This window comes from Jaculus jaculus, chromosome 9, assembly GCF_020740685.1.
Source record: "Jaculus jaculus isolate mJacJac1 chromosome 9, mJacJac1.mat.Y.cur, whole genome shotgun sequence".
NCBI lineage: Eukaryota > Metazoa > Chordata > Mammalia > Rodentia > Dipodidae > Jaculus > Jaculus jaculus.
In genome coordinates this window covers 85,075,883-85,089,319 of record NC_059110.1, presented here as the reverse complement: position 1 = coordinate 85,089,319, position 13,437 = coordinate 85,075,883, and the positions used below count along the sequence as shown (strand labels likewise).

Here is a 13,437-nt window from a genome sequence, read left to right as displayed (position 1 = left end):
AGGCGTGCGCCACCACGCCCGGCGCCTAGGGCATTCTTGAGCAGCCACGACCACCAAATATTGCCCACTGCGTTCCGCTTTCCAACAGTGCCCTCAGGTGGCAAGATTCAGAACTGCGGTTAACAGAGTGGGGCTCAGCCCAGCCTTTTACATTTTCAGTCTTTGTAGCAATCAAGAACATAGGCTCAGGGGCAGGAGAGATGGCTTACCGGTTAAGGCATTTGCCTGCCAAAGCCAAAGGATTCCGGTTCGTCTCTCCAAGACTCACGTAAACCAGATGCGCAAGGTGGCACGTGCCTCTGGAGTTTGTTTGCAGTGGCCGGAGGCTCTGGCACGCCCATCCTCTCTCTCTCTCTCAATAAATAAAATATATTTTAAAAATAAAAAGAATGGACACTCAGATTGGTATCCATCCAGTAACAAGAAAGCCTCCCACTGATTACTTAGTGTGAAAGCTGTGCAGCCATGTTACCTTAACCTGAACATCACTATCAGTTTTGGAGAATTAGCTTCCAGTGGTTGATTTTTACTTTGCCACAAACTAACTCCAGTGCCTTTTGGAAGAAATAGAAATATATTTCCTTTTCTTAAGAAAGTGTAGGTAATCATTCTGATCTTGTTAGTTCATGTCTGGTGTGTAATTAAAAGAAAAGAAAAAAGACTGTCAAAAACCTCCTACTTTTGTCTTGCCAAGTGTGCGAAAAAGCAGTGTTAAGAGGTTGAAATATTGGAATTGTTACTAGAGCAACTTTTTGTGTTCTGCATTTTTAATGTATGACTGGCTAAGATTATAGTATTCTTGTTTTTCATCTTCAAACAAACCAAAAAAAAAAAAAAGTAGTAGTAGAATGGACACTCAAGCCAGGCATGGTGGCACACGCCTTTAATCCTAGCACTCCGGAGGCAAAGGTAGGAGGATCGCCATGAGTTCAAGGCCACCCTGAGACTACATATTGAATTCCAGGTCAGCCTGAGCTAGAGCAAGACTCTACCTCCAAAAACAAAGCAAAACAAAAAAACCAGCCCTCCCTCCCCCAGCAAGGTTTAGGGCTAGGTTTGTGTTGCAGTTAGGGTTAGGGTTAGGCAAGAGGTAGGTCTGTGGCCAGGGTTAGGGTGAGGTTGAAGGCTCCATCTCTCCTTTAGATGCAGTTATATCAGGAAACTTTAAGATCCCTGTGTGGGGGAAGGTAAAGGAGCTCTTTGGAGACAGCTTTCTGTTCATGTCAGAAGGGGCTGCTGTTGCTCAGTTTGCATGGCTTTCTTGCAGCTTTAAGCAAGGTCCGACCCATCTTGAAATTCCACCCACAGTGGTGAGGGACTGCTGGACTACAACAGAGTCCCAACCCAATCCTTCTCCACAAATGAATTTAACCTAGGGGACTCATATGCCCATACCATATGAGAATTTCTGCTGCCAACTCTCACCACTTCTGTCCTAGTTTAAAGGAAGAGTATTTTTTAAATATTATTTTAATTTATTTATTTGCAATCACAGAGAGAGATAGAGAGAGAGGAGACAGACAGAGAATGGGTGCACAAGGGCCTCTAGCCACGAACTTCAGATTTATGTGCCCCCTTGTGAATCTGGCTTATGTGGGTACAGCAGAATGGAACCTGGGTCCTTTGGCTTTGCAGGCAACCACCTTAACCGCTAAGCCATCTCTCCAGCCCCAAGGAAGAGTATTTTATATTCTGGCAGACATCAGGCAGCGTGCGCCCTGCCTGCACACTGAGGCAGTCATCTGTGAGGATGACCTAAGCAGTTCCTCCGGCACGCCTGGCTTCCCCAGGCTGCGCAATTGTGTATGAATGCTGCTGACAGGCTTCCTGTGGGGGACCCTGGGTCTCCAGGGACCACTCCCAGATGGGCGTGCACTCAGTAATTACATCGACAGCCTGATACGCTCAGTCACTCTGCCACAGGGACTCTTAGCAGTCGGCCTCTCCTATCTGGAGATCCATGACCTGAAAACCTTCTCAAGGATCTGTTCTCCCCATACACTTGGGACCTCCGCTGCCAGCCTCAGACCTGTTGTCAAAGACTCACTTTGCTCTCTAGAGCTCAGTTTCTGCCACATGGCCATGCCTCCTTCTCAAGCCTAAATCCAAGTGTGTGTAAGTCCAAAGGCATTGGTTTTGTCGGGGGCACCCAGATCCTTCTACAGGAGGCTCTGAGCTCTTCCTCTGACACAGCAGCCGGAGAGACTCAGTGCTATCACCATCTACAAAGAATCCCAGAAGCTTCCTGCAAGGCTGACAATGGAGGGGAAGCCTTGCTTTTAGGACTCACAGATCTAATTAACTCCTGTCCAAGACTCATCTGTTTAAAAATCTTTGTGGGGGGTGGGTGAGGAATGCATGCCACAGTGCACATCTGGAGGTCAAAAGACAACCTTGGGGTGTTGCTTTTCTTCCACCTTGTTTGAGATAGGGGCTCTTGTCATTTGCTGTTGGAGTGACAGTGTAGCTGACCTGGAAGCTTCTGGATTCTCCTCCTGACTCTACCTTCCATTACCATAGTCATACTGGGATCATAGATGCATGAACCGCTTTGCATCTAGGTTTACCTAGGAGCTGGGGATTTGAACTCCAGTCATTAGGCTTGCAGAGCAGCTCCTGTTACCCACTGAACCATCTCCCTCAGAGAGAGAATGGGTGTGTCTCCAGCCACTGCAAATAAACTCTAAACTCATACATCACCTTGTGCCTCTGGCTTTATGTGGATACTGGGAAATCAAACCCAGGTCATTAGGCTTTGCAGGCAAGGACCTTAACCACTGTGCCATCTATCCAGCCCCCTTTTCTGATTTTTGATTTGTGCATGGCACCTTTTCAGTTGCTTTGTTTCTCTTCAGAAGCTGTAGAATCACCCCCTTTATTCCCAAGGTTGTGAGACTTCATAATGATATGCCTTGATGCGAGTCTGTGGTCATCCATTGATGTGCGTGCTTGCTGGGTCTTTTCAGTGGTGAAGTTCAAGTGCTTTACGAGGTGATTTCCTCCTCAGCATCGAGGCTGCTACCACAGCTGTGCAAGTTGAGCGCTGCACAAAGGCGTCCCGCTGAGGAGGTGAGTGGGGCTCGAATCTGACCTGGATTCCATTCAGCAAAGTACTGTCCTACTTGAAGGTGTCTGCTTGGAAGACAAGCGCTTTGCTCTTCACACATCTTTGTCTGCTCGCCAAGCTGTGTGCGCAGAATGCTTTTGCCCAGGAAAGATGTCTTTTTCTCATTGACACAAAGGTGACCTAGAGGCTGGTGGTGGCCCTACTCGCCCTTTCCTGTGTTCCTTCTTTGTAACACATTATCCAGACATTGGATTTCTTAGAAACAATCTTCAAAATCCTGTGTTGGGAGGGGGCATGGGGGTATATCTCAGTAGTGTAGTTCTTGCCTGAGGCTCTGGGTTTGAACTTCAGCAACACACACACACACACACACACACACACACACACACACACACACACACATCTTATTTTCTACCTTTTTACTTCACTTTCTGAAAAAAAAAATTCTCTCAATCTTATCCCCCAGTTCTACTGATTTTTTGTTTCTACTTGTTTTACCTTCTAAGAGCCCTTGTGCTGTGGTTCTCTACATGTTTACTTTCTACAGCATCTTGTTCATATTTCATCTTACCTCTCTGAGGGCCTTGATAATTTTTTTTTTAAACATTTTTATTTGCAAGCAGAGAGAAAGAGAGAGAGAGAGAGAACGGGCATACCAGGGCCTATTGCCACTGCAAACAAACTTCAGACACATGCCACTTTGCGCATCTGGCTTTACATGGGTGCTGGAGAATCCACCCAGGCTGGCAGGCTTTGCAAGAAAGCAAACCACTTTAACCACTGGGCCATCTCCCCAGTTTGCTGATAATTACTTTTTGAAATTTTCTTCTCATAGGTGTGTCTCCTTGTTCTTTCTGTTTTAGTCTGCATGTGGGGTTAGAGAATTTCCCCAAATGTCTGCTGATCTATATTTGTTTATATTTAAGAGTGAGGTAACCGAAAAGTAGACGGAATCTCCAGCATGAGTGTCTGGGGTTCTCCACCTTGGCTGTCAGCTTCACGTGTTGAGCATTTCCAGAGGGGAAACCTCTCATCTTTCCACCTGGGGGTCTTATGGGCAAAACCTACAGGGCTTCCACGTTTAGGAGATGCTCTGTGCCCTCTCTGGTCTCCGTGGGGCACTGCCCCGCCCTTGCAGTTGTGTCTGAACCCTCTCCCCACACTCCCCTCTCAGGTCCAGAGAATTTCTGTGTTACCCTCCCTGAGATAGTTCTAGAGCTGGGGAGGGGAGGCTACCCAGTGGTGGTGGTGGGGGGGATTTGTAGCCCTCAAGGTTACTGAGGTAGGTGCAGACTTCCTCCATCACTGCTATAGGAGCCCTCTTTCCCCCGGCTATCATTACCACTCCACTTCTAAAATTCGGTTGCTTCATCCTCCCCTCACCCAAATATTTTCCAATGCTAACTATGTGTCATGCTGTGTTCCAGACCCTTGTGGGAATAACAGTGAAAAAATCAACTAAAAACTTTGCTCCAGGGCAGGCACTTGCCTGCAAAACCTAAAGACCCGGGTTTGATCCCCTAGCGCCCACATAAAGCCAGATGCACAAAGTGGCTCATGTATCTGCAGCTAGAGGCTTTGGCATGCCCGTTCTCTCTCTCTTCCCCTCTTCTCTTTGTCTCTCTCTCTCTCTCTCTCTCTCTCTCTCCATGTAAATAAATAAATAAACAAACCCCGCTCGGCAGAAGCTTACATGTCCATGGTGACCCACGCTTGCAATCCAAACACTCTGGAGGCAGAGGCAGGAGGCTCCCCAGGGGTTTGAGGCCAGCATGAGCTAACTAACTAGTGAGACTTTGTCCCAACCATCAAGAAGTAAACATAATAAACAAGTGAACTATATACTGGGATAGAAAATAAATGCTCAAAAAGCAAGCAGGGTGCTGGAGAGATGGCTTAGCAGTTAAGGCACTTGCCTGTAAAGCCAAAGCACCCAGGTTTGATTCCCCAGGACCCACATAAACCAGATGCACAAGGTGGCACATGCGTCTAGAGTTGGTTTACAGCAACTGGAGGCTCTAGCATGCCCATTCTCTCTCTCTCTCTCTCTAATAAATAAAAATATCAAATAATTTTTAAAAAAGCAAGCAGGATGATGGCCTGGGTTTGATTCCCCAGAGCCCATATAAAGCCAAATGCACAAAGTGACACATGCATCTGGAGTTTGTTTGCAGTGGCAGAAGGCCCTAGTGCACCTATACTCATTTTCTCTGTGTCTGCCTCTTTCTCTCATCTGTTCTCAATAAACAAATAAAAATTTTAGGCAATTGTAAAAAAAAAAAAAAAAAAAGTGGTGGTGATGCCTTTAATCTCAGCCCTCCGGAGACAGAGGTAGGAGGTTCATCGTAAGTTCAAGGTCACCCTGAGACTACATAGTGAATTCCAGGTCAGCCTGAACTAGAGTGAGATCCTGCCTTGAAAAAGCAAACAAACAAATAAGCAGGATAAGACATTCAAGTGCATGGGTGGGAGGCAGGAGGAAGCATAAGGGAGAGGGACAGAGTTCAAGTTTGAACATGCTGAGTTTGAGATGCCCATTAGCTAGCCAAGTACAAATGTGAATATGTAGTTAGATAAATAAATCTGGAATTCTGGAGAAAGTCATTGGCTAGAAATATAAAACCGAGACTCACTGGTCGATAGAGGCTTTGTAAAAGGAAAAGAGGAGTAGAGACAGTTCTTGGAATGTCTTGCCACAAAGGGATCAAAGGAATGACACAGTCACTGGAGAGAGAAATGGGAGCAAGGAATTGTTTTTAGAGGGGCAAGTTAAGTAAGATTGATTTTAGGAAAGCCAAACAGAAAACAGAGCTGGGAGGGGTCCCAAGAGGGTAATCCCAAAATTTGGGATTTTTTGTTTGTTTGTTTTTGTTTTGAGGTAAGGTCTCACTCAGGCTGTCCTGGAATTCACTATGTAGTCTCAGGGTGGCCTCAAACTCATAGCAATCCTCCTACCTCTGCTTCCTGAGTGCTGTTCAGGTAACAACTGTTGTGAGGTCTTGAATGCAATGGCCACTTCATGTCCAGAAGACAGCACTTCAAAGTATCCAGGAGTCTTTTTTTTTTTAAGTTCTTAGCTTTTTTATTTTTGGTATGTGCATGTGTGTGTGGTATGCACGCATGTGTATATGCATATTTATGTGTGTGCGTGCGTGTGTGCTGGTATATGCGCGTGTGCGTGCACACATGTGTGTAGAAGCCAGAGAACAACCTTGGTGCTAATCTTCAGTACACTCCAGGAGTCTTTTTTTTAAATTTACAATGTTGGGAATCAAACCCAGGCTTTAAACATGGTAAGCAAGGGCTCAGAGCATTGTTCAGTGGTAAAGGGCTCGCCACACGAACTTGGATTCTCAAGAAAAATATGTGTTGAGCTCCTTATTTAACATTGAGAGACAGTACCTCTTTTTTTCTAAATGGTTTACTTTTATTTGAGAGGTAGGGGCTCTTGCCACTTCAAATGAACTCAAGATGCATGTGCCACCTTGTGCATCTGGCTTACATAGGTACTGGGCAATCAAATCTGGGTCCTTAGGCTTTACAGGCAAGTGCCTTAACCACTGAGCCATCTCTCCAGCCCAAGAGAGAGGTGGTAGAGAGCTGGTACCTCTTACAGTGCCTTTGGGATAACAGTCAATCACCAGTGACAGCCCTTGACTGTCATCACAAATATGGCAGTTCCCCTGCCTATGTTAAAAAATAGTTGAAATTTGCATCTATATATCCTTTTTAGGTAAATGTTACTGTGCAGACCTTCAGCTCATTGTGTGGCAATCATGTTAAATGATTTTTGTCTCAGGGTGACATAGGGAATGCGAAACAATGAGAAATAAACTAAAATAACCAATGAGAGCCAAGTGTGGTGGCACACACCTTTAATCCCAGCACTTGGGAGGCTGAGGTAGGAGGATCATCATGAGTTCAAGGCCACTCTGGGACTACATAGTGAATTCCAGGTCAGCCTGGGCTACAGTGAGACCTTACCTTGAAAACCCAAAATAAAATAAAAATAAATAAAATAACCAATGAAGGAGAAGAGCGTTCAGGAAATACCTCTGGCTTGGGGTTAGCTGGAAGTTGGAAAATCAGTTGCACTTTAGCTTTTGGACTTACGTTAAGTACTTCATTCTCTATGCTCTGCTCATTTTTACTAATTGTCTATGATTCCCAGTGGATTTAAGTTAATTAATCTAGTGTTAAATCAGGGACATAGAAATTGAGGTTTAACTTAAAAACATCCTTTTTATAGTCTAATGTATCCAGCATAATGAATTCCCTGTGTAATTAAAAGTTTGATTAAGTCAGGACCTACAATAACAATATAATAAATGCTTCTGAGATTTCTGACCAGATTCAAAGGCTGATACAGAAATCTTTAGAGCATAAATGTGTTAAAATAATTTAAACATTGATAATGCAAAGTTTAAAAGCCAAAACTTCTTGTAGTTAAATAGAAAATAAAAGTAAATATGTTCTTGGGAGATAAGGTTGTTGGCTGCCAACCTGCAAGTGTCTGGCACATACTCACCACAAGAGGGCAGCAGCGGACAACGTTCATGGGAAACCCAACAACTTCAGGCTTCCTTACGGGAATCTTTAGATTCCCTGGAAAGCACAGGGAAACAAGAAACGCCTCGCAGACATGTTCAGAGCTTTTGACCCTGGTTAACACTTCAGACAGGAAACAAGCAATGAGGGCTCGTAAAAGGGAACGACCTTTCTCTCCATCCTCCTGGCCTTGAATCTCCATGGAGATGGTGACTAGCCTAATAGTAGTCCTACGTAGGTAGGGGTCTGCTCATTTAGACGGTTAACCAAGAACCGTGGCAGGCAGTGATGGAACAGAGCTCGTAATGGAGATTCAGGAAGGCGCAATGCTGCTGTGGGGAGCAGAGAGCTGTTTTATCTCAGAGAATTAGCTAGGACTGGTATTGAGCGTCCCAGGGTGAATTTTCGTTTTATTTAATTTGCATTCATAACACTGGAACATTAAGATAAAGTAATCTTTGGAAATTTGTACTGTTACCTTGCAAAGTTTCCAAGAAGCTAATTAGTACAAAGAGGGGTTAATTATAACAAATGTACCCTCAATATTTTGAATATTTATGTTTACTGGTCTAGTATCACCCACAAAGTGAGATGAATCTGATATTTTTAATGTGGTCTCATGACTAACATCTGTTTTTGTTTTCATTCATAATTGCCACTAACTTTATTGAGTTACAATCTGGAAAAACTTTTAGGATTTGAGAAAAAAACAAATTAAATTATTCCTTAATTTAATGTAGTTTCAATTCAACATTTATTGAACACTTACAATTGAATGAAAAAAGACAGTGCCTGTGTGTGTTAAGAGAGAAAATCTTGGAAAATTAATTTCACCCACATGTTTTCAAGTCAGCTTCAAATGAAAATGAAGACTGAATGTTTTCCGCAGCTCATGTGCCTTTCGTATCACATATTATACTGTTTGCTGTAGAGGTGCCTTAAAACCACAGAAAAGCAAGGCTAAATTAAGGAAATGTACTCTGTATACTGGTAGAAGATGGAAGTAAATATGTCCTGTTTTTAAATTCTTGTGAGTAATTGTGATTATGGTTAATAAGCTCTTGGATAGAAAACTTTATTTTTAAAACTCTTACTCAATTATATAATGTTTTAGTCAATTCAGATCAATAAATATTTATTGTTCTAGGCACTGAGTTAAAACTAACAATAAAAAATGAAAAAAAGAACAGGTCTGCTGGTGAGAGGTACTTGAAAGGATATATTTTCCTTTAAAACCTTTTCTTTTTTTCTTTTTTTTTGGTTTTTTGAGGTAGGGTCTCACTCTAGCCCAGGCTGACCTGGAATTCACTATGTAGTCTCAAGGTGGCCTCAAACTCACGGCAATCCTCCTACCTCTGCCTCCTGAATGCTGGGATTAAAGGCGTGTGCCACCACGCACGGTTTATGTATGCATTTTTAATGTGTGTATGTGGTCTGTGTGATGTGTGCATGTTGTATGCATATTTGTATATGTAGATGCATGTGCACCGTGTGAATATATAGGGAGACCACAGGAAGAGGCCTGTGTTCTCTCTTGTTCTTCTTCCTCATTTCCTTAAGATAGCTCTCACTGAACCTGGAACTTCTTGTTTTTCAGCTCAACCGCTGAGCAGGGAACCCCAGCAATTCAATCTCTACCCGCCTCAGCACTGGGTTTATAAGCATGTGTAGCCATGCCCAGGTTTTTAAGTGGGTGCTGGGGTCAAACACAGGTCCTGACGCTTGTGCTCTTGCCCTCTGAGCGTCTCTCCAGCCTTGCAGTTATTTCTGAATGACTCTTCCGCATGTATTTTCTCATAAAATTCCTGAAGCACTGTCTCTACTGTACAGAAAAATAAACTTAGATTCAGAGCAATTGAGTGACCTGTTTAAGGTTACAAAATTAATTAGGAGATGTCCAAAATTGGAACCCAGATCTGTTCAACACTAAAGCGTGAGCTCTTTCTATCTGACCATTCTATCTAAATATTAGTCAGTGGCTCCTGGGAACCTTATGCATGGCAGCTTAACAATTTTCAATGATGGGCAGCAAGTACATATTTTGAAATATATTTTTAATTTAATTAATTAATTTAAGAGAAAGAGAAAGAAAGAGGCAGACAGAGTCAAAGAATGGGCATGCCAGGGCTTTCAGCCACTGCAAATTCCAGATGCATGCACCATTGCGTGCATCTGACTTTCGTGGATCCTGGGGAGTTGAACATGGGTCTTTTGGCTTCACTGCTATCCATCTCTCCAGCCCTGAGTATTTTTTTCAAATGTTTTAAAAATTCTATTTGCATGTGTGTGTGTGAATGCCAGGGTCTCTTGCTGCTGCAAATGAACCCCTGATGCTCACACCACTTTTTTCATCTGGCTTTACATGAGTGCTGGGGAATTGAACCTGGGCTGGTGGGCTTTGGAAACAAGCACCTTTAATTGCTGAGCCATCTCTCCACTCCTGAAATATTTTTTTATTTTTATTTATTAGCAAGGGGGAGAGAATGGGCACATCAGGACCTGTTGCCATTGCAAACAAACCCCAGACAAATGCGCCACTTTGTGTATCTGGCTTTATGATAGTATTGGGGAACTGAACCTTGGTTGCCAGGCTTTACAAGAAAGCACTTTTGTTTGTTGGTTTTTTGAGGTAGGGTCTCACTCTAGCCCAGGCTGACCTGGAATTCACTATGTAGTCTCAGGGTGGCCTTGAACTCCTCCTATCTCTGCCTCCTGAGTGCTGGGATTAAAAGCATGCACCACCATGCCCATCTACAAGCAAGCACGTTTAACCACTGAATATCTCTCCAACCTCTGCAAATTTTTTTCTGAGGTAGGGTCTTGCTCTAGCCCAGGTTGACCTGGAATTCACTACGTACTCTCAGTCTAGCCTTGAACTCACAGTAATCCTCCTACCTCTGCCTCCCGAGTGGAGAGATTAAAGGTGTAAACTGTCATGCACAGCTCTGAACTAATTCTTTCTTTTTGGTTTTTTGAGTTAGGGTCTCACTCTAGTCCAGGCTGAGCTAGAATTCACTATGGAGTCTCAGTGGCCTCGAACTCACAGCAATCCTCCTACCTCTGCCACCCGAGGGCTGGGATTAAAGGCGTGCGCCACAATGCACAGCTTGAACTAATTCTTAATTAGGAAACATTTCAAATATAGAAGTATAGAGAATGCCTGTGTACTTATTGCAAAACAATATTTTATGTCTACCTATAACACTGTGCCATGTTTGAGTCTCCTTTTACTTTTTTCTCAGTCCTGAGGATTATTGAACCTGGGACCTTCCTGCTTCTGCCTCCCAAGTAGCTAGGATTATAAGGGTACCACCACGGTTGGCTGAGTCAGACTTTTTTTTTTTTTTTTTTTTTTTCCGAGGTAGAGATTCCCTCTAGCCCAGACTGACCTGGAATTCTCTATGTAGTCTCAGGGTGGTATTGAACTCACGGCAATCTTCTTACATCTGCCTCCCAAGTGCTGAGATTAAAGGCATGTGCCACCACACCCGTCCAAGTCAGACTTTTTTTTTTTTTTCAAGGTAGGATCTCACTCTGGTCCAGGCTGACCTGGAATTAACTATGTAGTCTCAGGCATGATCCTCCTACCTCTAACTCCTGAGTTCTGAGATTAAAGGCATGTGCCACCACACCCCACTTGAATCCTACATTTTTTAAGATATCAAATATAATAAGAACAGTTGAAGCTTTCTCTTTTGATCCCATTCTCTTTTCCCATAACACTGCCATGAATTTTGTATTTATCTATTTCATGAATAATTCTTTTCTTTATTTACTTATTTATTTATTTGAGAGATGAGAGAAACAGAAAGGCAGATAGAGAAAAAGAGAGAATGGACACACCAGGGCCACCAGCCATTGCAAACAAACTCCAGATGCATGCACCACCTTGTGCATCTGGCTTACGTGGGTACTGGGGAATTTTAACTTGGGTCCTTTGGCTTTGCTAGCAAGTGCCTTAACTACAAAAGCTATCTTTCCAGCCCAATCACATAATATCTTTTAGGTCTGTAAACATTTTAAAATTGTACCCAGCTGGGCCTGGTGGCACAGGCCTTTAATCCCAGCACTTGGGAGGCAGAGGTAGGAGGATCACCATGAGTTTGAGGCCACCCTGAGACTGCATAATTAATTCCAGGTCAGCCTGAGCCAGAGTGAGACCCTACCTCGAAAAACCAAAAATAAATAAATAAATAAATAAATAAAAATTGTACCCAAATGTACATAAAACTCTATATTTTATGTGCTGAGGTCAACATATTCTTGAGATTTACCCATAATGATACATTTAGCTCTATTTCCATAATTGTTAACTGATATTTAGATTCTATTAATATATCAAAATACATTTGTTGGGCTGGAGTGATGGCTTAGCAGTTAAGGCACATGCCTTTGAAGCCTTAGGACCCATGTTCTACTCTCCAGATTCCATGTTAGCCAGATGCAGGAAGGTGAAGCAAGCACAAAGTCACACATGCACACTAGGTGACACAAGTGTCTGGAGGTGGATTGCAATGGCTGAGGTCCTGGTGCACCAATTCTCTATTTCTCCTTTCTCTCTCTCTCAAAATAAAAATAAAAATAAATGGGGCTGGAGAGATGGCTTAGCAGTTAAGGTGTTTGCCTGCAAAGCCAAAGGACCCAGGTTCTATTCCCCAGGATCCATGTTAGCCAGATGCACAAGGGGCCACACGTGTCTGGAGTCCATTTGCAGTGGCTGGAAGCCCTTGTGTGCCCATTCTCTCTCTCTCTCTCCCCTTCTTTCTCTGTCAAATAAATGAAAATAAAATAAAATAATGCATCTGCTTAATATTCTTATAATGACATATTTAAACAAAACACTATGATTTTGACTCAAAATACATCTAATGAATTGTAATCATTACATTTGAAATTCTTTTAATAATAAAAGCACAAGACTGTCCATACTAACTATTCTTTTTGTTCATTCAGGTCATTCCCGACTGGAAGTATGGAAATTTGGCAATATTGTCATTGAACTACTATACCACTGGGTGCATGTCTGCTCAACTCTCATAGAGCTAAACAAAAAACAAGATACTATTATACCTCCATTGCCTGCCAAGAGTGTCAAGAATACCTGTGAACAAGTGCCAGAGAAAAGCTAATGGGTTGGGACACTATTTAGGGTATTTTGATTGTGTTCAATGTTGTTAACTATAAAATATTTTCAACAGGAAAGGAATGCCACATAGACATATTCTACTCCTAGACATTTATCTCAGCATTTTCTAAAATCAGAAGTGCCACTTAAGGAGAAATTGAATCTAAAATATATCCAGCTAAGGTTGCTGTAACCAAATGTATCTAAACATGTAATGGGATGTAACAAAGTTCCCTTGAACTTGAACTTTGTATCCACCATGAGATACCACGGTTGGGTGGGTGGTTATATTTTATTCTTTTAAACCACAAAGTAAAGAAGACAGGATTTGGGCAGGGCTGGGAGTGGCAGTTTTTACAAAAGTACCAAATAATAAAGATTTTAAGAAATGAACTTAGAATTGATTTTTGTTTTTCAAGGACTTTTCTGAATACCACCTCTTCCTGCCTTCACTCTTCCCCTTTCCTTAACAACTTGTTTTATTTTATTTTATTTTATTTTTTTGAGGTAGGGTCTCACTCTAGCCTGGGTTGACCTGGAGTTCTCAAGGTGTCCTCAAACTCAAGGTGATCCTCCTGCCTCTGCCTCCCCAGTGCTGGGTTTAAAGGTGTGCACACCACCCCCAGCTCCATATTGCTTTTGCTTGATTTTTTGCTTCTCTGAAATAGGGTCTACTTATGTTTCTAGGGCTGGCCTG

At 42.8% G+C, this 13,437-nt stretch overlaps 1 protein-coding gene across 1 annotated transcript in view; it reads left to right on the top strand.

Moving 5' to 3' along the window:
• Efcab5 (EF-hand calcium binding domain 5) overlaps nucleotides 1-12,744 on the top strand; it is a 147,528-nt gene extending 134,784 nt beyond the window's left edge. Inside the window, exon 22 of the mRNA XM_045159537.1 lies at nucleotides 12,569-12,744. Coding sequence (XP_045015472.1) covers nucleotides 12,569-12,744 — 176 coding nt within the window. The remainder of the gene's footprint in view (nucleotides 1-12,568) is intronic.
• Nucleotides 12,745-13,437: the final 693 nt, after the last annotated feature.